Consider the following 24,422-nt stretch of genomic DNA (forward strand, 5'->3'; position numbering starts at 1 on the left):
GGCAGGGGCTTAAAGATATCTCCACCTAAGAGATGGTTGAGGACCACTGCTAAGGCAAGTGCAGCATCAGAGATGGGGGAGATCAAGTCTCTGGAAGACCTTCCAGGTTGGTCTGAAGTGCATCCATGCCCTAAGCTGTAAGCAACTCTGAGCTGTCTGTGGTCTGTCTTCTCTGCACCAAGCACAGTGGGGTACCACCACAAAACCCTCCAGTCACACCAGGCCAGCTGCACATACTTAAGTCTACTGCTAACAGTGTTTCCAGCTCAGCACCAAGATACACCCAGAGAGCTGAAAACACACTGTCAGCTTGACCTTCTGTCCAGTGTCAGCTGCAGCAGTCAGCACACAGAACCACAAATATAAATTGCATCTTGCTCCAGTCAAGCCACCATTAATTGCAGTGCAGCACTTAGGATCCACAGCTGGTGAATCGTGGAAGATGCTGGTGGCCTCACACTCCTAGAACAGTTTCGTGTTGACAGGAAGACTCTACTTGCCCTCTGGCTAAACAAAACCATCTCACTCAACACCACAAGACCTTGACTTGCCCCATGTCCAAATGGTTTAATATTTATGCATTAACAATGAATTCTAACACTCCTGTCAATATTGTGAAAGATATGAACAAGGCTGCCCATCAGTAACCTCAGATATAACTGGGCAAGCCTGGGTAAAAGAAAAAGCTGCAGAGACAGGTATTCAATACATACTCATTCAACATTCACCTCCTTTCTGTCCACCAGGACCCCCAGGTTCCTTTGCCCAGAGCTGCTCTCCAACAGCTCAGTCCCCAGCCTATACTGGTCCTTGGGGTTGCTCTTCCCCAGATGCAAGACTCTCCACTTGACCTTGTTGGGTTTCATTCCATTTCTCCTCACCCAACTCTCACAGACTCATCTGACAGAAATTCCTTGGCCTCCACTTCGACTGCATTTTCTCCTCCACAAAATATGAATTCAAAACATGCAGGCAGAGTTAAAGTCTAAGGAGGTAAGTGTTGATAAAATGATTAATGAAAAAGGAAAAGAAAAAAGCCCTGAGTTTATCTGCATTCCTAATAGGGACATTATCTCCAATTTAAAACCTTAGGGGGGGGAAAAAAAACCACAAAAAACAAAACACCTATCAGAAGGAATTTCAGGAATTTCTGCCTGACTCCTGGAACTACATGAAAAATCCAAGTGAACAAAATCACCTGGTATCACTGAACTAGTTAAAACTTCATCAGCACCTGGATACACACTGGGCACAGCTCCTCCCACACTTACAGGCTGCAAGCAAAACTACATGAAGCTGCTTATTACTCTGAAGCAAAAATCAAGGATTAGACACCTCAGCTGGCCTCCCCAGCTATGGCAGTCACCAGGATTATGCTAATTGCCAAAGCTCATGAGCATTTTGAATTAAGCAACCTTCCAGCAAGAGAGGGATGTACAGGAAGGAACATCAGCAACACTTCACAGATGGAATTGCTGAGAATCACTCTCTGAGCTGGTTTTGACAAACCAGAGCTTTCAGTGCCTCAAATGTGGGAATGTTAAGACAAGCACATAGGAAGCTAAACATCCCTTTGAGGATGTGAGTTTCAAAGTGTCTGTGAAAAAATGTAATGAGAATATCATTGTTTACAGCTATGTATTGAAGCCATTTGGTACAAACAGGGCTGTCAGCTCAAATATTAAAGCAACACAACTGAAAAACAAGACCAGTAGCCAGAGATCACAGTTCCCCTCAGTCCCACTGAATAGCAGCAAGGTTTGTGGATGCAGTCACCCATCACAGCCAGCACCAGCAGCTTTGGAGAAAAGGGCTGGAATCCCAGCAGTGAACAAGTCCAGAAACCATTGCTCTGAGGAAAAATCCTTCCCAAATATCAGGTGGCAGTATGCAAGCATGAGCAACAAAGGCAAGTCCATCCATGGGTAGTGGCAAAGGTCACTGAAGAAGGCTGCACCTTCCTCCAGCAGTCCAGCTCTCAGCTGTGTCCAGGACCAGTCAGTGGTGCAGGTGTGTTTACAACAGATCACATCATGCTAAAGCAAAGTGCTCTGCAAAAATATCATTTTTCTTCCCAAATAAACCTCGTACTTGTTCGAATTCCAGGGGCACATCAGTAGCCTTTTTCTTTACTTCTTTATCAAAAAGCTATAAAGGGGAAAAAAAAAAGATATTAGCAAAACTCAGTCCAAGCTCTTCACTCTAGCTGGCACCACTGCTCACTCCAGCCTCTGAAAAGATCCAGCAAATAAACCTTTTATGTAAAAGCCATCCCTGTCACCCTGCTGCCTCATGCTCTGCTATTTAACAGACATTTTCCTGGTTTTCACTGGCTCTGGGTAACCAAAAGTCAGTCAGCTCCCTCATCCAGCAGCACAGCTGGTGAACACAACACACAAATCAGTCTCCTCTCCTCTGGTTCCAACCATTCACACAGGCACAGCAGTGTTACCTCATAAGCTGAGAGCTCCAAGAGCCCTGAGATGTCATCCTCCATTTCAGACAGTGACTGGTTCAGGACAGCAGCTGCCTTAGCCACATCTGGGTGATAATGGTTTTGTAGAGCCTGCAGAAGCAAGACAAGTAGGAGATGGTCTAACCTGGATTCCCACACACCCATCTGGATTCCCCCACGGGTATCTGGACCTTTGATGGTCACATCTTCAGTGAGCATCCAGTTCTGGCAGGGACAAGTTTGCTGTACTGTGCTCCTACAGAGCTTCAAGCAGCCCCAATTTCAGCAACTTATCAAAGGTCTCACCTGGTTCACAGCCAGCTCAAGACAGACTGACTCCCCCATGGGCCATGCCTAGGGCCATAACCCCATTCTGTTACCTCCCACAGCCCTGATGCCACATCCAAACTTCTGCTCTGGGCTTCCTGCTCCTGCACAACGTCCTTCTTGCTGCTTCAGACCCTTACAGCACTTAAATGGAAAGTGATAGTCCTGGCATTAAGGTTTTAAAACCATTAGGAGTGATTTAACCAATTTCAACCTTCATACACTATCCTACAAATGACTCAGGTGAAAGGTGAACCTTGCAATCTTCTCCAGCAATTTTAAACCCATTTCTACAGGATGACCTGGCTGTACCCAATTAATTTCCATCAATGTTCAGCAAGTTCTCTGTTCCCTCCAAAGCAAATAAAAGGCCTCACACATTTGCAGCTATTTAGTCTGCTTCAGCTGTTAACTGACACTTCTGAGCTGCAGGGTGAGATGTGTGCTCACCAGTCACCTACTAATCAGCATGTATGATTTCTCCAGCTCATGGGATCTTTTGCCTTTTATGCTGGGATAGAAAAGGATGCAGAGTAAATGACCAGCCAGAAGCTCATCCCATTTGCAAGGCATATGTCAGCAGGCTCTTGTAAGAGGGACTGTTCGCTGCCAACATGTGTCAAGGATGCAGCAAGGGTGAGAGAAACCCATGCTCCTTTTCAGCTGACATACCTGAATCTCCCAGAGACAGCTTTGCAAAGCCCTGCTTTCAGATGGGTCCTCCACCTCCATAAGGTATGGATCTTCTGACATATCTAAAGGAACAGAGATACAGGGCTAATACCTTCTACATGACGTACATACCCCCAGATGGAACACAGTACCCAGAGCAGCCAATTACTCCTTCCCAAGACACTTCTCAAGGGTCCAGGAACAAGCTTACACATCCCACCATGACCCAAGTCCCTGTTGGCAGCACTACAGAATCATATTACTTCTACAGAGCACAGGATGCAGGGCACAAAGAACTTGAAGAGGCATCTCAGGCAACTTTGAATGGTCCCTACCAATGCCCAACACTGGTCAGTTAAGTCAGGGAGAGATAAATAGAATCATAGAATTGTTAGGGGTGGAAGGGACACCTCAAGGATCATCTAGTTCCAAACCCCTGCTATGGGCAGGGACACCTCACACTTGATCAGGTTGCTCAGAGCCCCATCCAGCCTGGCCTTAAAAACCTCCAGGGACGGGGCTCCTACCACAACATGGGAGACTGCTGAGGCTCTAATAAGGTGAACTATTCACAAACACTACAGACAGAAATTGAGGAAGTCTCTGGTTTCTGCACTTGGTTTTCTTTTTTCTTCCTAGTCTTTAGTTGAACAAGAGGAGCCAATTGTGAGGCTGGAGATCAGATCAGAGGCAATGCAGGCAGGTCTCCAGCACTGGAGAAAGGCAGGAGCAGCCTGCTGGCTTTCCATTGAGTTTGAGGGGCAGAGGGATCCTCCTAAAGCTCAGGACTGGCACTGGGATCTCCCCTCCTCCTTGACAGGAATCCTCCTCTTCACGTCGTCTAAAGGCACAACACAAAACTCCCCCCAGCCACGCTCCCCCTTACCCTCTGGCCCGCTGGGTCTGTGCACCAGCAGCCTGCAGGCAGGGTGCCTCCGGAAGAGATTGCAGAGGAAGGGAATGAGCATGAGCAGAGCCTCGGGAGGAGCGCTGAGGGCCAGCCGGGCCAGCCGCTTCACGAACGCCGCCACCAGGTACGCCGGCAAGTGACTGCGGGCCGGGAGACAGCAGAAACCAGCCTGTCAGAGCCTAGCACAGCCAGCCAGCAGCCTCACCGAGCCAAACTGCAGTCAGGAGAAACAGCAGTGGGACTCTTCAGATTGGCTTCCTGGCTAATGCAGCAAAGAGGAGCTGCGTGAATCCTGGTTTCGAGCAGCAATACAGAGTCGCTCGCTGCAACCCATCTGGGGGCACTTCCATCCACTGTGTGAACGATCTCAAATCAGCCTGTGAGCCATGGAAGGGATTGGGTTGGAAGGGGCCTCAGAGATCATCTACTCCAACCTCCTCACCACAGGCAGAGACACCACTCAGCCAGACTCAGCTGCTCAAGGCCTCATCCAGCCTGGCCTTGAACACCCCCTGGGAGGAGCCATCCACAACTTCCCTGGGCAACCTATTCCAGAGTTCCACCACCCTTGCACTGAAGAACTTCTTAAGATCTAGTGTAAACCTGCTCTCCTTCAGCTTCCAACCATTCCCCCCTCATGAAGTGCCTCTCCAGCCTTCCTGTAGGAGCCCTTCAGCTATTGGAAGGCAGCTCAAAGGTGCCCCCCCCAGTCTTCTCTTCTCCAGGCTGAACAAGCCCAGCTGCCTCAGCCTATTCTCACAGCAGAGGTGTTCCAGCCCTTGGATCATCTTTGTGGCCCTCCTCTAGACTCGCTCCAACAGCTTTGTGCCCTTCTTATGATGGGGACACCAGAACTGGATGCAGTATTCGAGGTGGGGTCTCACAGGAGCAGAGTAAAGGGGCAGAATCTCCTCTTTTGCCCTGCTGGCCACACTCCTCCTGATGCAAGCTCTGCACATGATTTGCCATCTGGGCTGCATGAGTGCACAGTCAGCTCATGGTGAGCTTCTCCTCAATGGATACACCCCAATCTCCTTCTTCAGAGCTACCCTCAACCTCCTCTCAGCACTTGCCCAGCACAGCTCTTCTACATGGGCATTCACACAGCAGTTGTTATTCAGTCCTTTTAGAACATTCTGAGTACTTGGCCAGGCAATCTCAAACATATTCTTCAAGGTTATTTTGTGGGTTTCACTAATACACAAACCATGGGGTTAGATTTATGTCACACCTCCAGGACTAAAGCAAACACTGCAGCTGTTAATGGGAACATAGAGCTGCTGTAATGTAAATGTGCAGGACAGTTCTTTGGTTGGTTGGTTTATGGTAAAAATGCAAATTTCTAACAGCACTCAGCTCATTTAGGCACTTTATCCAGGTCAGAAGAGCCAGGATGAAAGCTGACAATTTTCAGCCACACAGCCTTCAGCCCTAGGGCTTGCCTCACCTGCAAGGCTCAGCAATGCCACCCCACAGGACACCATCTGTCAGATCCTGTTACTCTCTCCAAAGCACACCCTGAACACCAGGGTTTGATATTTGGTGCCTACTGGTGAACTGTAAAGCATTACTCTTGCTTTATTTTATAACATATGATGGCAACTATACGACCAGCTGCTTATCTAGTTCCTTCCCTGTGCCCAATGAATTGGCAGCACCAATACAGGCTGCCAAATATCTTATATTTGACTGTTAGATGTCAGCAAAAGGTCATCAATTTATCAACAGCCTTATGAGCTATCAAAAGCCTGCAAATGCTACTTTTCCATATTCATAAAGACAGAAAAATCATCACTTTCAGCCAGAATGGAATACAGATCAAACTACATCCATTATCACTTGCAGAGCAAACTCAGCTAACTAATTGCTTTTTTTTTTTTACTTTCTTAAACTAGATGGCTGTGTGGCAAACCCCCCAAAACAGCACATGCAAAAAAGAAAACAATAATAATAATAAATGACACAACACTGCAACAACACTCTTGGATTCAGTTTTCTCAGTAGAAATGAATCTAATCCAGCAGGCACACTGAATACATTATGTATCCAGACATGTGAGGGACTGTTTAAGAACAGTGTCTGGACAACAGAAAAGGAAGAGGAAAACATGTGAACACACAAACACACACACTAAAGATGCTACTTACGAAGAAGACAGGAAAAGATCAAGCAAGTGGAAAAAGCGAGCTCGGTACTTCACGTGATATATGGAAGGGTCTAGTAGGTTGTACAGCTTTTTATAGAAGTCAGGGTACTCCCTGTTCAAAAAAAAAAAGAAGGAAAAAGAAACATCTATTAGTGATGTACAACGGGACTGCTCTGCATCTAAAATGTTTCTATGCTGTTGTTACAGACTAGCTCAGACCACTGCTGCGCTCTCTTTAGCTTTCTTAGGCTTCTCTCTGCAGCCATGGCTTGAAAACAAGCTATAAGGTGGAATTTATGGCTCTGGCAGTGCCCAGCCACTCTCAGGATGTGAAACTATGTCCACTGACTGCAAATGGTCCAGGATTCAGTGAAAGGCACACCAAAGACTACGGCTTCACTATGTAATCAGATCAATGGAAATCGATTTTCAAGTGATGAGCAACCACAGTCCGGAGAAAAGGATATTTAGGCTCAGCTGAAAAAAGGGTCAGACTATCAAAAAAAGCTCAGCATCTGAACAGCTGAGCCTTGCTTTGCTCTGCAGAGTTTGGCTTTCCCCATGGGGAATTTTTAAGTCTGAAGATGTGTAGAATCCATTTCAGATCATTTCTATAGCGATATAATTGGAAAAAAAATCCTGTTCCTTTAAACAAGGTGTTCTTTTCACTTACAGATTGTGTTGATGAATCAGAACAAATAATCCATTCAAGGCCAGAAGACTGATTGCTCCACCTGTAAGAAAGCAGGCAGGTATCAACACAGTAAGAACATAAATACCAGCTTCAGCTTCTGTCTGTTATAAACCCTCCTCACAAGGAACACAAAACTGAGTGCCTGAGATCAGAGCCAGCACAATGGCTGCAAGGTAACACCATTTCATATAAACCATCTAGAGGCTCCTAAGCTCAAGATTAAGCTGTAGTTTAGAACAGGCTTTGAAAGACTTGAGAGACAAACATGCTGCTCTAATGCCCCAGGAAAGCCACACTGGAGAGGCAAAGGCCTCCTCAGAAAGGACATTTCTGTAGGTATCTGCACATCCTGCATCCAGATGCAGGCCAGGTATCAGCACTGCTGGCTGAACTCTGCATTTGAAAGGAATCACTCCAGTATTTCACTCTTCCCAAAGCCTTCCTCACTTACAAGGAGCAACGACCCTGACAACCCAGGTAAAAAGCATCTCACTTTCAGGGACAGTGGAGTTCACACTTAGCTTCATCCCAACCATAAATGCATCTATTTCATCCCCTGGGTCATAGTGTTGCATCCAGCAGCCTTTCCAAGTCCACATGTACCATGCTGCAGAGCCTCACAAAGGACAAAAAGCCTGCTCACACTCACCTATGCCATAGGCCACTGTCAAGAAGTCTATCATGAGAGTGGGCTCATTCATGTAAGGCAGGATGGAGTCATGCAGAATGACCAGGACTTTTTTGTAAAGGCCAGTGGGTAGCTGTGAAGAACAAAACAATACAGTAACACAACCACTGGAAGGAGGACTCCAAGAACAACATCAACCCGTGGCTCAAAAAAAAAAAGCAACACACAAGCCAGGACAATATTGGATGGCTTGCAGCAACAGGTCCCAAACCTGAGAGTTTACAAGTGACATCTCACAGTTAAGTTCAGTCAACAAAACAGGTGTTCACCACTACAAGTGTCATCATAGCTCAGAGGGGAAAGTCATTAGCAGAAAGGCTTGGGAACCTTCAGCATGTCAACACCAATACCTGAGGGATCCTACAGGAAGGCTGCAGAGGAGCTTTCCATAAGGGTGTCTAGCAACAAGACAAGGAGGAATGGTTTGAAGCTGAGGGAGAGTAGGTTTAGACTGGATCTTAGGAAGAAGTTCTTCCTAAGGGTGCTGAGACTCTAGAATGGGTTGCCCGAGGAGGTTGTGGATGCCTTTTCCCTGGGGGTGTTCAAGGCCAGGTTGGATGAGGCCTTGAGCAGCTAAGTCTAGTTGAGAGGTGCCTACATCCTTGGCAGGGAGGTTGGAGCAGATGATCTCCAAGGTGTCATCCATTCTAGGATAATGCAGGCTGTTGGTGCTGCAGAGCATTCCTTGTTTAAGGCAGGAAAAAAAAACTGCTGAGAGGAAGAAGCAGCAGACCATACACGAGGTCATGTTTACTGACAGGAGAACAATCCAACAGAAATGGCAACCAGGCTGTTCTCAGCTGGCACTGAAAGCACAGTGGGGTCCCACCAGGAGCTGCATGCAAGGACAGCCACAGCCTCTAACAATCAGCAACTGGAAAACAATCCAGATCAGAGCAGGAGTCCCACTCACCTTGTGCTTCAAAAAACTGAGCCACATTTTTTCGAACGCATGCTTGTGAGCCTTCAAAGAGAATTGCAAGCAATGAGTTCAAGATACTGGTGCGGATAAAACTCCATTTTAAGCAGATAACATTTCAGGCTCTGAGCACCAAATGAACAGTCAGTTACCTGCAGCTTTGACACTTTCAATTCCTCCCAGTTATCTAAGAAGAAAAAGAGATATTTAGCTTGAAATAGATGTTTTCAAAAACGAAAATGACCCTTTGTTTACTTTAGTCATTTGATAGCCTTAAAATATGTGCTGCAGTTGTTATCTTGGCACAAGACCATGACAGACCCCACTGCAGGCTGAGGAAAGTGGAATTTGCAATACTGTTTAGAATCCCCAAGATCACAGAAGGAGGAATTTTTCCTAAGCAAACACTAAGAGATTCTTCACACCATTAAGATCTGAACCTTGACTTTCCTTGTCAGACACAGTTCATCACATGGAGCTTACTAACCTTGCTTCACCATAAATTTGACCATGTCAGACTCTTTGTTGGGTATGATCATGGGCGAAATGAGGGAGAACACATTCTGCTGGTAAAATGGCAGTGGCCTCTGAGAGAAAAAAAAACAAAACCAACATAAGGATCAAAAATGAAACAAGTTCCACAACAGATGGCAAGATGCAGGACTTCAACACTGCCCTTGTTCCCAAGCACTGCATACATGTAGGACAGAAAAAGGCAAGGAAAAATGCTGACAGCTAAGCTAGGTACCGATTCTCTCTTGCTGCATCACCCTGGAGTATTACTTGTTTGCCTAACACAAAACTTGTCTCTGGTTTACCAGAACTGGGGGATCCAATAGAGAAAACAGACTTTTCTTCTCCACCAGAGAGAAGAGTGAAAAGTTCTGTGTGCCACCTGAGCTGCAGAGATTTAGGTAGGATAGAAGCCAGAGCCTGGACCAGGTTTTGTGTCTTGAACTATTTTCAGTTTCAGGACGGAGATGTTCTCAGCAGAACTGCCACATTGTGAACAAATCAAAACACAGCTGAAACAATGACACTGTCAGGTGAGCACTCATTCCTCTTGCTTCCAAAGGCTTTCCATATACCACTAGTCCTTCCTTGATACACATATCTCAGAGCAGTTCACCCACGCCCACCTCGACAGTAACAGCTCTTTACCTCTTTTGCCTTCTGCATGACTTGTGCAATACTCTCAGTGACAGCCTTCGTGACGAAGTACCGAACGTCATCATACTCCAGATACTCTTGAAAGCGAGAGATGAGGAGCGAAGCATTCTCATCCATGGGCAGCAAGCCATCAACAACCACCTAACAAAAGGTTTGTAGAGGAAGGCAACATGTCAGTCCCATACAGTACTAGAGCAGACAATGGCTGAGGGCACCCTCCTGTCTCTCAGAAAGGCAGCTACCATGACTGTGTGCTGCTTGCTCCAGAGCATCACTCCACAAGATGTGTTGACAAGTCCTCCTGACCTCTGAGATGCCCCTTCTAGCAAAGACAATGTCATTCATAAATGAGATGGTAGCTGCACCGAGGGCAGGACCTTTCCTCTCATCTCCCAGTCTCTGCAGCTGAGGCCAGGGGCTCAAAAACAACACCCCAGAAGTGGTACCTCATAAGCACTCAGAAACCCAGCTGGAGCCTGTGCATCAGCTCCCATCACCAGGGACAGCAACTCTAGGTCTTCACACTTGCTTTAGAGACACTACCCTTCCTTTGCACTAAAGACATCCTAGCATCAAATTTTACTCCTGGAGAAGGTGAGCACATGAGGTTATGTGTGCCATCCAGTAACTGACAGGAGGAACTCTTCAGTTCTGCAACTTACCTTAAGAAGTTCACGAGGAAAAGTTAAAGTGCCCTTCCACTCTACTTTGATCAATGGGTATCGTGCCTCCAACTCAACAAACTTCATAAGGGTGCAGAGTGCCAATTCCTTTAAAAAAATAAACACAAAACCCCCACCTTAACAGGGACACCAAGGGTCAGACTGAAAGGAGGCAGTTTCTAAAGGAGGCAGAATCCCAGAATGGTGAAGCCTGGAAGGGTCCTCTAGAGATCATCGAGTTCAATTGCCCTGTTTAAAGCAGGTTTGCCTAGCTCAGGTTGTGCAGGAACACATCCAGACAGGGTCTGAAAGTCTCCAGAGGAGACTCCACAACCTCTCTGGGCAGAACGAGCTAAGATGCTCCTCACTGAGGAAGCTGTGTACTTGCTAACGGCAGGCTAGCGAGCAGAGGTGAGCCAGAGCACCAGCAGTGTCTTACAGCACTCCCTACTCTCCCACGCACCGAACTTCAGAGCGATAATTCTACACCACAGGGGCCCTCCACGTGAACTCATCCCAGCAGCAGACCCAAAACCTACCTTGACCTGGAAGGAGTCGTGCCCCATCAGCTCGGACAAGCAATCCACACAGTCGTTGTAGCGGTGCCTCATCCATATCTTGTACTTGTCCTCAGCGCTGTAGTTATCTGAAAGGTGAAACAGACCAACCGTGAAAGCCGCAGGCTCCGGGTCCCGCCTCTCCCGGGACTGCGCCCCGAGACCCCACCAGCGGTGGACTTACCGGTGAGAGAGGCCTCCTCGGCGGGCAGCTGGCCCACGAACAGCTCCCTCCGCTCCAGCAGTGCCCCGAAGAGCCGGCTGCAGCTCCTGGCAGCGCAGAGGACATCTTCCTCCTCCTGGCCCTGGGGCAGAGCGTGGCTCTGAGCACAGGGCGGCGAGGCGCGGCGCGGATGCCGGCCCGGCGCGGCCCCCGGCCCCCACTGCCGACCCGCCGGCCGCCCGGCCCCTGTGCCCCGCCCGCCCTCCCTCCCTCCCGGCCCGCAGCGCACCGGTAGCAGCTCCAGGATCTCGAAGACACGGTTGACGTTGCCGCGGCTGCCCAGCACGGCCTCCACAGCCCGGGCGAGCGCGGCGGCCCGCGCCATGCTGCCGGCGGAAGGGGCAGGAGGAGGAGGAGCCGGCGGCCGCTCCGCCAGCAGGGCGGGGCGCGATGCGGAGCTCAGAGCCTGGAGCCCGGTGCCATCCGCCAACCCCAAAACCGCAGCGTTTGAGGAAAAACCTGCCCGAGCCCCGCTACGTTACAAAAGGCACGGCAAGGCGGACTTATAAAAATGTACACTTTATTACACCTTCAGGTAGGATACATCACTATTCCTTATAATCCTACTGGATCAAGTACAAATGCTTATGTTCAGCAGATATTTACACGTTGACTTCCTAACACACTCCGGGAGAAAGACACATCAAAAAGAAGGGACAAAAAAAAAAAAAAAAAAAGAAAAACCAGAAAGAAATTAAAAAGAAAAAATAAAGCTGATTTTTATCTTCATTAACTGACCTAAACAAGAAACAATTGCCTCTTGAAACACCAAATCAGACCAGCACAATGATGCAGCCAACAGCTTTCCCACTGCTGGAAGTGTTACCCCACTCCCTCCCACCCCCCACCCCCAATACGACTTTCATGCACATAATAAGAGCTAAACACTTAAAAATAAACCTGGGTCTAACTAAGCAATCTTTTTGGATGAGCAACACTACACTGTACACAGTGTCAGTTTTCCCTTACCACGGCATTGTAAGCTATGCTGCTGACAGCAATGCCAGCCCGGCAGCTGGTAAGGAAGGTCAGGTAATGGCACCAACGAGTGGTTCAGCAGGATCAGGGGAGCACTACTGCATGCACAAACAGCTTTAAAAAACAAAACAAAACAAAACAAAACAACAATGCCCCTGTATTTGCAGACCCGAAGGTCCAAGGAAAAGAGGATGATGCAGGAGAAAAGAGGTATAAAATACAAAAAGAAAATCAGGAAGGCTGCCTGACCCAGTGTTTTTACATTCGTGACCTTAACAGAACAGGCTGCTCCTGTCCTGCTGAACCAGAGCAACCGGCTGCGTATTCCTTCTTGTTTAAGCCACGTGGATTGCTAGGTACCAACAGGTGTGAACGTACAGAGAAAAGAACAAAAGATATGTTTTCCTTGCCTTTAAATAGGCTCCCCTCCTAAAAGAGTAAAAAGATCACAGAATGGAAAAGAGAAAAACAACTTTAAAACGCTCTCAGAAAAGGAATGTTTTCATTTTGTCTGAATTTTAGACGTCCTGCAGTTTTATGGCCGAAGTAAAATAAATCCATTCAAGCCATCAAGGGCTTTTTTGTTTCCTGTTCGCAAACAGTCTGTTGTCCACATTAGGCAAGAAAAGTAAAGAAACCCCCCCACAGTTCTATGCAGCTTTTGCTTTTTTTTTTTTTTCTCCTGACAATAAGGCAAACTGATTCGGAGGAAGAGGCCACGCTCTATTCACATCCAAAATACCCACCTGAAGATACATTCATCATTAGCTTTAGTAAAAGAATAGTACAAAAGTTAGATCTTATTCTTTACAGAGTTGAAGAATTAAGTCTTAGATTTCATTTTGCTATTCTCCCCTTTCCCCCAGCCCTCCCATCCCATACCAAGCTGAAAGCCGAGTAGAAAGTACTGAACATTTAAACATGTTGCAAGAGCAGAATGAGACAGAGAAATTAAATTTTAGCAGTTGGAGATTTCCCTTCACAGAAGTCCCATGAGAAACAGCTACAGACCATTTCTTTAGCTGTATCCACTGGACAATTCTTTTACAAAAAAAAAACCCAAAACAAAAAAAAAAAAAAAAAAACCAAAACAAAGAAAGAAATGGGCTACACTTTAATACACATCTACTATCAACACAGTATTTACTCAGTTCATGCCTAAAATATTTGTTACTTTAAAGTGAAATATGAGAATGAGGGCACAGGTAGGGTGATTCAGTAAACTGTACACAAAAACTACTAACAAACATTTTAAAAGACTTACAAAAATGGAGAATGAACCTTTTTCTTTTTTTTTTACCTTTTTTTCTTCCTTTTTTTTTATTTTCCTTTTAAATTACATATACTTACAGGTTTTTCACATTTATTGGCTGAATTTTGCAGGGAGCACTTCAAGCACGTTAGAACTTCCAGAGGTATTTACCTCCAGAGAGAACAGTACGCAGCTTCTACACAGATGGAAAACACTTTGCTGGATTAGCCACACGTGGTTCCTTGAATGGCTTCGTGGTGGATATTGATCACACATCCAAACCATAGCAAAGAACTGCATATTCCCACAGGCAGTTTGTGGTGTGCTAATACAGATGAGTTTTGCTGACATTTATGGCATATTACCATTTACTTTCGTGAAGCTGGGCAGAATTTAAACGGAAGCAATGTTTGCTTTATCTGGTTTGAATGAGCACAGAGAACACTGGCAGAATGCATCTTGTACAGATTTTAAGTGCTAAACAGTTGCTAATACGCTGGAGTTATGTGAGAGTTTCCATGTTTAGATGTTCTTCCATGTTCAGATGTTCACCAGCAAAAAACCTTCTGCTAAAAGGAAAAAGAGAAGCAGTTTGTCTTCATTTGGATGTCTGGAGTAGCTTCCCACTTGGCTTAGCAAACAAGCAATGCCATGTTTCCCTGTTATTGCATCTCAATCCTTAGTTCAGCTTGGTTTAGTAGGTGCCTTTAATCTGACAGTAGGTGTTCTCATCTGTACTTTTGCTTGCTGATTCTGGGCTTCAGAGGTTGCTGGTGGCTGGGCTGGATTCTGTACACCTGGAGCCTGAATCTGGGGAGATGCTGTTGTCACGACTTGCTGCTGTATCAGCTTCTGCTGGACGACCTGAGCAGTGGCAGTTGTTGCAGGAATCACCTGAACCTGCTGCTGACCTGCTGTTGTCTGAGAAAGCGTCACAGTTTGGGGCTGAGCCTGCACCTAGAAGTTAAAACAAGACAATTACAGAAAGGTAGTTTGGGATAAAACTGAGCATTCATCACATTTGTGCTCTACAGAAGGTATCTCACTGATACAGGTGTTTGCTCTCTTGACTGCCAAGCATCTCTGACAAAGCAGGAAGGCTGGGGGGGGCTCTGTGGTTTCAGTGAGAAACAACATTCTGTCACATCTTCTAGAGCCTTATAAATCAGAACTAAGAGCCAAGATGCTGGTACTTAAGATTTCTGCAGTGCAAATCAAAGGATACTCCCCCAGACTGTTTACAGAAAAGGGATGAAAAGTAAAAAAATCCATTGGATAAACAGGAAAATTCCTGTACTGCACAGGAGAAGGAGCAGGAGGAACAACAGAGGGATAGACAGAGGATCAAAGAAGGGAAAAATGCACCCATATTGTGACAATAAATGCAGCCACTACAGCTTCCTACTAGTCTCAGAATACAGCTGCCAGGCTCTATTGCCAATTTAGGGTAGAATAGTTTGAATTCCATCCAGAAATCTAATTTTCGCAGCTCTACCCAGAGCAAGAGAGAAAAATTTTGAATGCCTCCATGTTCAGAGGACAAGGTAATGAAAACTGAGCAGCTTCAGTTGCCTTTGTCAGAGGCAGAAGCCAGATGAAGCTGCAAGAGCTTCTCTGGGGGAAAATTAATTCTTGATCCATCCAAGAGGAATCGACTGGGAAGCACTATAAATGCAGGTAAAAAGAATGCCACACAGACATCAAGACTATAGTTTTAAAAATACTTAGCACAGCCTGATGTTACTGCCACCAATGTGACTGGTGTGTGATGGAAGTTGTTGATTTGCCTTTTTATCATAGAATTCCACAGTCTCAGAGTCATGCCAGCATCAGTGACTTTTGAAAATCTAGTTTTTAATGTACCTTGTAAGATTATCTAGGAGCTCTTCCTGACTCTAGAGGACATCTTGTGTTGACTGATGAGGTTTCTATTCCCTGCTGTCTACCTTGCCCTTGAAGCATTCACATCTGCAGTGGTTTATCAGTCAGCTTACACCACTTTATCATCATTTTAAGATAACAGTCACAGATTTTATACCGCACAAAAGCGCTGCACTACAAACTGTGACAGATTAAGAGCTGATTGACTCAGATTTCTGTGCACTGAAGGCAATAACTTTATCCACTGTCCGAAGTTAAATCATTCTCTGCCAATCAACAGCCTAAGTTATGCTTTTTGTTAACGCTCTGGATGATGATGTTCTAAATAGTGTAAATAAACTGCCTGGGAGCTAGGGACGATCAAGCTGTTTGATCTCCTCTTGCCCTAATCCTGTCTGTTATCAAGCCACACTTAGAAGAGATACCACAGCATTCAGACCTCTAAGAGCACTTGAGCTTTATGAACTAGAACAAGATAATTTGTTCCAAATGTTACAGAACAAACTCAGATAGCACTCATTATCTGCTACCTTCACTATGCATCACAAGAAACCAATTTTCAAAAAGTTCCTTCAGCTCTAGAAAATATTTTTTAAAACCTACTTTGCATCTTATCTGCCTCAAGTTAGAGAGCAGAGAATACACAGCAGCTGACCCAGTATTCACATGATTCAATTTTACAAAAGGCAACATACTGTTATCTTTCAAAGCCACTGCCTATGCCACACACAAGGGGAAAAATACATATATTCCAAATAAGTGAGCTTCCAATAGGATCATGGTTCTAGTGTTATATTTGACAACTGCAAAACCTACCTGTTGGGAAACTGAAACCATCTGCTGAATGTTGGCAACAGCAGCCTGCTGCTGGACGACTTGTGGAAGCTTTGCAACCTGTAGTGCCAGGAAATAAAGAAAGATTTGGTCAAAATACAAACCTGTTAATAGCAGCAACACACATTGCCTGGCAAAACTGCCACCAAAGTGAAAGCCTTTCCAAAGCCCTGGTCATGCTAAGTTGCATCTTGGCAATTTTTAGTGGTATTGAATATTTGTAAAAAGAAGGAGAGGGGGAGAGGGGGAGAGGGGGAGAGGGGGAGAGGGGGAGAGGGGGAGAGGGGGAGAGGGGGAGAGGGGGAGAGGGGGAGAGGGGGAGAGGGGGAGAGGGGGAGAGGGGGAGAGGGGGAGAGGGGGAGAGGGGGAGAGGGGGAGAGGGGGAGAGGGGGAGAGGGGGAGAGGGGGAGAGGGGGAGAGGGGGAGAGGGGGAGAGGGGGAGAGGGGGAGAGAGGGAGAGGCATTTTAAATATTAGCTGCCATGTATATATTTCCTCTTAACTATATTTAAAATTGAAGGAAGCACAGAAATTCTAATGGCCTAGATAAGCTTTTGAAAGAACAAGGCTTCCAATTCTATCTCCCTTCCTATATCTTGGATAGACTGATGAAGTTACCAGAAAAGGTAACTGCCAGCTGCTCTTGGCTGCCAGAGGTTAGGGAGGTAGCTCCAGAAAGCAGGAAGAACTCTTGACTGCATTTTCCTCAGCAAATCCCTTGCTTAATAAAAAGGACTGACCATGTATTTTTGTCAAAGAGGAAAGGAGAACTTACAGCTTAGCTCCTCTAACCTGCTACAAGGCTGCATATTCAGCAGCAATGAGTTCTATTGTGAAGTCAATTTTAACACTTGTGTGACTAGAATTAATGAGTAGGTGCCAAAATGCTACGTCACCTGTCACCTTTACAATTCTCCAGTCACTGTAGAGCTTAAATGTGTAAACCTGTGTTACCTGAATCTGGGCCTGCACTTGCTGGGTTCCACCTGGTTTCTGGGTTTGGGAAATTGGAGTTGTTAAGAACTGTGTTTTAATGGCAGGCTGTGTAGTGTAAGTTACTTTTTGTTGTTGTGACGTCTGCTGTTGGGCTTGGACTGTAACCTGTTGAGCATTTATCTGCAGAAGAGAACAAAAGCATCAGTAAATACAAAATGTGGGGGTGTTTTAAAGAATAGGTACATAGCTACCAAGATTCATTAAATTTAATTATTGACACAAAATGCTCCCAGGATTAACAACAGCAAAATGAGCACTAGGAGAAAGTTTTCATGCACTTACACAAATACTCTGAATCACTTGAAATAGTTACTGAAATGGTTCTCTCTTAGACACAACCTTCCCCCCCTGCCATGCAATAATACACTTCCAAAACAGCATACTGGTGGCTGCATGACTGCAAAGCCCATGAGAAGATGACATTTCAGCATAAAGCCTATTTTGCACCATTTGTATTGCAAACAGTGAGAATATTTGGGATTATTCCACATATGTTTATATTAGAAGCAACTAAAAAGAACCTTAATTATAGAATCCTAAAATGGCTTAGGTTGGAAGGGATCATCTACTCCAACCTACCTGTCATAGACAGGGACACCTCTCAACTAGACTCTGCTGCTCAAGGCCTCATCCAACCTGGCCTTAAACATCCCCAGGAAGTGGGCACACACAATCTCCCTGAGGAGCCTATTCCAGAGTCTCAGCACCCTTGTACTGAAGAACTTCTTCCTATGATCCAATCTGAACCTACTCTCCCTCAGCTTTAAACCATTTCCCCCTTGTCCTATTGCTAGACACCCTTATGAAAAAGTGCCTCTCCAACCTCCTGTAGGGAGCCCTTCAGGTACTGGCAGGCAGTTATTTAAAAGAGGAAAACAACAAAACCCAGTTTGGAACATGAGAAATCAGTGCAAACAAATCTCATTGAAAAAAATTACCAAGCACTTGACATTGCACAGGACAAACTGTTCTCTCAGGACATACGTAAGATCTCTCCCTAGAAATAGTGACTGACCCCCACCATCCCAGGAGTGTCCTCATAATTCAGAGCTGAAGCTTTGCAACCACAAAAGCATTCCATAACTTAGTGGGACAGGAAACAACAAGTACCTTCTGCTGCACAGTAGCTTGACCCTGTGCAACCTGAGGCTGGATAGCTTTCTGCTGCTGCGCTGCTTGATGATGCTTGAGTTTCAGAAGCTGCTGGACGTGCAGTGGCTGCGCAACTACCGTCTGGCCCCCTGAAAATCACACAAATAATTACAACTCTAAGAGTCTTGATTTTATTGCTTTGTCCCAGTAATCACAGCTTGCAAACACAGACTGTGCTTTTTATAGACTCAGGCATCTGCATAGCTTCAAGCACTAATATCCCACTGATTTTAATGGGAATAAGACATATGATTTTGACAGTGGAGGGAAAAAAAAAAAACCCACAACCTTCTGTTATCTAAGGGCATGAGTAAGCCAAATTTGTGTTCTAACAATAATCTTCCTACAGGAACAATTCTGCCCATGGTACGGGAACCACGTTACAAAATACAAGCTTTCCTATTTCCATTTTACATTTTGTTCTAAATGCTGCCATTACTGCACCTTTATTTGTAAAATCTGCCTACCTACTCTCATGCACAGATTAAAAGAAAAAAAAAAAAAAACAGAAAACAAACCAACCACATCTGGCTAAGGAATCATGCTAACCCCTAGATTAAATGGAATAAGCTCAATTCTCTTACCTCATTTCAGAAATAAGCTGGAATTCAACCCCTATCACTTTAGGTTTTTAAAAGTGACCTTTAAGAAAAAGCAGGATTTACCATTTTATTATGATTTAGCAAGTCTGCTGACATACCTGCTGCTTTCTGTGGCTGCCCAATGGCAACACTAATGCCTGCAACAGTAACAGGGAGCGTAGTGACTCCTGCTGATGACACAACAGCAGCTGGAACGGACACCACTGGAGGCTTTGCCAAAGCAACCTGGGCTGCTTGAGGGGTTTGGGCCTGGATCTGTCCTTGTGCTTGAAGCTGGGAAGCAGGAACACGAGTCTAAGCAGTAAGGAATGAAGATTATTGTACCGGCACAAAAACATTTGCTGCATATAACAAGTGAGAGTTGTAAATGTTTCTACACAGAACTGTTCCTTTGCAGTAATACAATTCAGAGCTGGTATCAGTAAGAGCAATCTAAAGCTCTTTATGTTACAGGTGTGTCTTTTGTACTGCCTAAGGAATGCAAGGAGCACTTGTGTGCTGGAGTGACTGGTAGCCAGCTTATTTAAACTGGTGAAGAGAGCAAGATGTTGAAGATTGGTTTTACCAAGTCAAAGGCAACTTACAAGACGAGCAACTTGCAGGTTTGTCACAGTAGTGCCTGTGAGAACTGTGCCAGGACGAGGTGCTGTAACAGCAGTGAGTTGCTGAGTTTGCTGTTGCTGTTGTACTTGTACTTGTGCTGTTTGCTGTTGTGCCCCTTGCTGACTCTGCTGTGCTGCCTGCTGCTGGGGAAGCTGCAGCTTCTGCTTCTGCAACTTGATCAGCTGCTCCTGCACAAATCAAATACTTCCATCATTTACAGTCTTTTACAGGAACACAGGAAAAAAATGGAGATGTAACTGGAGCTTTGGAAAAGAAAGATCGTATGCCAGACTTTAGCTAAGACCAAAGAGCTACCAATGCAAATTCTTTATGCAATGGGTTGCCAGTGAAAAGTACTTTTTGTCTTGACCTACTGTGACAGTGGCTTGTTTGAAATTGATACTACCAGACTCAGGGACTGCATGAAATTTTAGCAGAATCCAGTTTAAGAAGGAGCTACACTTCCCTCTAGCCCAAGAAAACAGGGTACAACACACACCGTTAATGATGCTTACGGTTAACAGTAACATGCTGCATGACTTCAGAAGCGTTTCCTTACCTGTGACAATTTCCCTACAGTTTTTATTTGAGCTGGAGACTGGGCTTGTGCCTGAGCCTGGATCTGAGGGACCTGCACCTGAGCAGCCTGCTGCTGCTGCTGCCTCAGAAGCTGGAAGTGAGCAGGGGTGATTGTTTTGCCGGACAGCTGGACTGTTGGTGTAGCTGTGAATAAAGGAAAAACCAAAACGCTCTGAAGAATGATTTTCAACATTCAGTTTAATTCATTGATTTCACCTGGCAAGCCAAGCTGTGAAATGAGTGTTTTTCTCCTCCAGCAGAGTTTGTGGACTAACTACGAATAAGAACACATTAGCATAAACATGATGTAAAAGCAGAGTAAGTAACAATACACATGCTCCTTTCTTCACAATGGTTTTGAGTCGAGACAAATTAGTTCTGGTACATATAGATTATTAACAATAATTTTTTTAGATGTAATGCCTAAGGGCCAAGTGGCTCTCTATTGCAAACCTTTATCCAGAAACACCAGAGAAAAATGTCATCTGAGCATCAGCAACAAAACAAGTCTAATTGTGCTGCCAACAAACCCAGACTTCTAATGCAGTGGGGCTACAGTGGTCAAGCAACCTACAGAAATTCTGGAGCCTTATATATACCCTCAGATAAAAAAAAAAAGAAATCCCTAAACATATGATTATTACCTGGTGTAACCTGAGTCACCAAAGACCTTGTCTGGGTCTGCACAGGTGTTAAGTTTGTAGTTACTACTGCTGATGCTGTCACTGATGTTACTGCACGAACGCCCTGGGTAGATGCTATGGTCACCAGTTCTGTGGAAGCCGTAGGCGCTGCCGCAGTTCGCTGCTGGGTATGGACCACTTGTGCAGTTGCAGTGCCTCCTGAAGTCTGGAAAGGAACACAGTCGTTAGTTCTCACAGTTTCCATCCCTCATATCAAGCTATGGAACCTTCTGGAAATGGACTAAGCAATTTCAGGAACAGAGTAAAAATGCCAAAGCACTACAAAAGCAAAGAAGGTCCAAATCTAACTCTTTGGATAAGTCTCAGTCAGCATCCGGTTAAACTTTTTTTTCAAACAGGCTGATCACCTCACCCTTCACTACATTACAGACATTTCATTTTACTGCCTTGCAATTTTTTTTGCTTAATCTTCCATAGCCTTAAACTATTAAAATAATAATAAATATCATAATTAACAACAAAAGTTGTCTATGAACTACTTCTAATAGCAGTATCTCTTAGGAAATTTTCTGATAAACTGTTCCAATGTGTTCTGATGTTTTGGTAAGTGAGATCCAGGATCAACATCATGCACACGAAATTTGCAAGAAGCAGAGTTTCTGGTAACATGGAAGGCTAAAGAAGGAAATAGATCTGTGATAAAACACACAACCAAGATCAGTCCAGGGAGACAATTAATGATGTGATCTACTCACAGTCAGGGTCCCAGGTATAACAGGTGAAGCCAGACGTTTGTTGATGGGCTGAAAGGTAGCAGCAGGAACTCCAGCAACAGTATTCACTATGACATTTCCACTCACGGTAGCTGAAAGAAAGCCAGGATTAAATGTGAGATGCTACAAGTGAAAATCTGAATGTCCTATCACCTCCAATCATTAGAAACTCTACTTACCAGTCTGTATGCTTGTCCCTGTGACTGCTGTTTTGATTGCACCTGCCTATTTGGAAGACAATTAAGATAACAGTTCAGGAAAACAATAAAGGAAAACTGAAGATAGCTCTTATTTCACTATGCAACACAAATGCTGTATTCCAGAAGGGACAACATTATAAAAATGCAGTAAAATTCACAGGTACTTCTGCAGTTGTTCATTTGTTCTATGATGTATGTATTAGGATTCTGCCACACTAATGAGCAACTGGAGACCAGTCAAATGTTTGGTAAACAGTGGACATTTGACACCCTTGTTGGCAGAAGGGGGGAGCAGTATCTTACTCTGGGACACCACAGCCAGCCACTCACAGATGACCATCACTAAGGAGTAAGCACACAGCAATACTTAGGTCAGAACCCACCCTCCGCCTCTTCCTGTAACAGCTGAAGTACTCTTGCCCTTCCACAGGCAAAACAAAATCACCACTGCCTGCACACATTAGTATACAAACTGGATTGGCTCTAAAAACAAAATCCTCAGACCTGTCATCAGTTTCATTGAAAGAGACTCTAGATTTAAGGAAGCCATGAAAATTTTGCACAGATTTGCAATAAAATACTCCCATGGTCCTGTAGGAGGCAACACTTCACTTGCCACTCAAAGGCTGATAAAGCTTTGGTTTTGAAGTTACTTCAACAGAGCAGCTGTTAGAGCTACATTCTCTTTATTCTCCAAGCTTTCTGTACAAACACTGCTCATTGACTGTGTAAAACTAATTGCTCAGACTTGATTACAGTATTAATAAATGAGCAAAAAGGAGGATACCCAGCAGAGTCAGGAAGAAGAACAAAAAGAAAGGAATAGTTTTGATCTCATCATACTGACCTAAAATTCTCACTTTCCAGAGAAGAAAAAACAGGCAAATATGGTACACACAGAAGAACTGAAGTTACTACATCAGAGGCACCAAGCTCTCCCTTTCTTACCAATACTGCTGTGTTGGCCACAGTAGTTACTGCAGTCTGCACTACTGCCTGAGGCTGCTGAACTACCTGTGCCTGAGCCTGCGGCTGAGGTTGGGCTTGTGCTTGCTGTACAGCTGGTTGCTGAGCTTGCTGCTGGCCAGCTTGCTGCTGCTGAGGCTGTGGACCTGTCTGCTGCTGTGCCCTCTGCTGTTCAGCCAAAGCCTAGGAAATCAAAGTGTGAGCTTCACAGTCTTCACAACATGTAACAATCAGGATGTATTTGTATAATAACAAAACGTAAGACAAAACCCTTTTAGTTCTAAGCATGTGTTCTACACATGTGTGCAGAGACAGCAAAACAGATCTGTCTTCACAGTAACTCCCTAACTCCAACTTACAGCTTACAACTTACTAATTAGTTTCGAACTACAAGCTGCATTCATGGTTATATGGCTTAGAGCACAGCACAACAAGCAATTCACCATCAACAAGCAAAGACAAGTAACTCCTTCTGAATAATATAAGAAAGGAAGCTACAGAACAGCCAAGAATAAAGCAAGATTTTTAGATGTTTTGCATGTATTTTCCAAAAGGATGCTTCTAAATGAGTATGAGTGTGACATACAGGTCCAAGGTCCCACTTTGGACCTTGGATATCTAAATCCTAGCAGCTGCTCATAACATCTATTGTATCACCAAACTTCTCCCAGAAGCCAGCTTTGCTCTTACTTCCTCTGCTGTCCCATTTTTTAATTACTGCACCCACAGCTGGGATGGAGACCATACCTTCTTCTCTTTTGCAATACGTTCTGCTCGAAGAGATGCAACTTGAATTGGTGGAAGTGGCTTATCATAGTTGATTCCACTAGAAACAATGATAAGACAAAGCACACAACCATCACAAATAAATAACTGGAAGTTAAAATGGGAGAGGGGAAAAAAAAAAGAGCACTTTTACATAATTTGTCACTTCCTTAAGACAGAGATGGCCCACCTTTCTGCAAGCACTGATGCATGCTTTGGATTCTTCTGGAAAGGATTCATTCCAAGTCTGAAATTGAGCAAAATTGTATTAGTGGAAATAGAAAAAAACAAAAACAACATCTTTAAACCAATATTTAATTTCACATGTTTTAGCAGGTAACACTGCAGTTTTGGTGATGTCTTTCATTATATTCCGTTCAGTACTGGAGCCTGGATCGAAAAAGACATTTCAGAAAGACTCAGAGTAAACATTAAATGAATACAGAAAAGGATTACACTTACTAAACAATGTACTACTACACAGCACAGACATCAAAACGTTGCCAGTTCAGGCAAATGGAAAGTATCACAGTATATCAGAGGTTGGAAGGGACCTTAAGAGATCATCCTGCCAGAGCAGGATCACTTAGGGTAGTCCGCACAGGACTTTTTGAAAGTCTCCAGAAGAGGAGACTCCACATCCCCCCTGGGCAGCCTGTTCCAGTGCTCTGCCACCTTCACTGTAAAGAAGTTTCTCCTCATGTTGAGGTGAAATCTTCTATGTAAGTGTAATTTTACAAAGTAGATTTAAAAAAAATAAATAAACCCAGAGTGC

The 24,422-nt window shown here is 44.8% G+C and overlaps 2 protein-coding genes across 4 annotated transcripts in view; both read right to left on the minus strand.

Annotated features, from left to right (window-relative positions):
* Window positions 1-1,655: 1,655 nt before the first annotated feature.
* On the minus strand, window positions 1,656-11,269 carry NOC4L (nucleolar complex associated 4 homolog). 3 transcript variants are annotated; one of them, XM_054392661.1, is made up of 13 exons: window positions 11,183-11,269; window positions 10,644-10,751; window positions 9,973-10,122; window positions 9,299-9,398; window positions 8,964-8,998; window positions 8,806-8,856; window positions 7,854-7,896; window positions 7,184-7,244; window positions 6,512-6,622; window positions 4,341-4,504; window positions 3,455-3,537; window positions 2,453-2,566; window positions 1,656-2,148 (listed from the first exon to the last, which is right to left on the minus strand). In XM_054392661.1, the coding sequence occupies exons 1-13, from the start codon at window positions 11,252-11,254 to the stop codon at window positions 2,032-2,034; spliced, it is 1,209 nt and encodes a 402-aa protein (XP_054248636.1). In that variant the 5' UTR covers window positions 11,255-11,269; the 3' UTR covers window positions 1,656-2,031. The 3 variants fall into 3 exon arrangements, with proteins under 3 accessions (XP_054248636.1, XP_054248633.1, XP_054248634.1); XM_054392658.1 differs by having other exon boundaries at window positions 7,854-7,965; XM_054392659.1 differs by lacking the exon at window positions 8,806-8,856 and having other exon boundaries at window positions 7,854-7,965.
* Window positions 11,270-13,834: 2,565 nt separating this feature from the next.
* EP400 (E1A binding protein p400) overlaps window positions 13,835-24,422 on the minus strand; it is a 48,960-nt gene continuing 38,372 nt past the window's right edge. The window contains exons 41-53 of the mRNA XM_054392889.1: window positions 23,838-23,894; window positions 23,630-23,708; window positions 22,865-23,065; window positions 21,896-21,941; window positions 21,699-21,808; window positions 20,944-21,148; window positions 20,280-20,443; window positions 19,702-19,908; window positions 19,216-19,411; window positions 18,474-18,604; window positions 17,322-17,483; window positions 16,351-16,428; window positions 13,835-14,604 (exon numbers count right to left, since the gene is read on the minus strand). Of these exons, the coding sequence (XP_054248864.1) occupies window positions 14,338-14,604; window positions 16,351-16,428; window positions 17,322-17,483; window positions 18,474-18,604; window positions 19,216-19,411; window positions 19,702-19,908; window positions 20,280-20,443; window positions 20,944-21,148; window positions 21,699-21,808; window positions 21,896-21,941; window positions 22,865-23,065; window positions 23,630-23,708; window positions 23,838-23,894 (1,903 nt within the window). The 3' untranslated portion in view covers window positions 13,835-14,337. The remainder of the gene's footprint in view (window positions 14,605-16,350; window positions 16,429-17,321; window positions 17,484-18,473; window positions 18,605-19,215; window positions 19,412-19,701; window positions 19,909-20,279; window positions 20,444-20,943; window positions 21,149-21,698; window positions 21,809-21,895; window positions 21,942-22,864; window positions 23,066-23,629; window positions 23,709-23,837; window positions 23,895-24,422) is intronic.

Source organism: Indicator indicator, chromosome 26 (genome assembly GCF_027791375.1).
Source record: "Indicator indicator isolate 239-I01 chromosome 26, UM_Iind_1.1, whole genome shotgun sequence".
Taxonomy (NCBI): domain Eukaryota; kingdom Metazoa; phylum Chordata; class Aves; order Piciformes; family Indicatoridae; genus Indicator; species Indicator indicator.

What these genes read in the sequence shown, in the direction of transcription:
- NOC4L (XM_054392658.1), bottom strand. Translation starts at nt 11,254, where the DNA reads ATGAGGCACCGCTACAACGACTGTGTGGATTGCTTGTCCGAGCTGATG. An exon ending in GACAGTGGCCTATGGCATAG is followed by an intron (nt 7,245 to 7,853) that starts GTGAGTGTGAGC and finishes GCTTTCTTACAG; the next exon opens with GTGGAGCAATCAGTCTTCTG. An exon ending in CTGATTCATCAACACAATCT is followed by an intron (nt 6,623 to 7,183) that starts GTAAGTGAAAAG and finishes TTTTTTGAACAG; the next exon opens with GGAGTACCCTGACTTCTATA.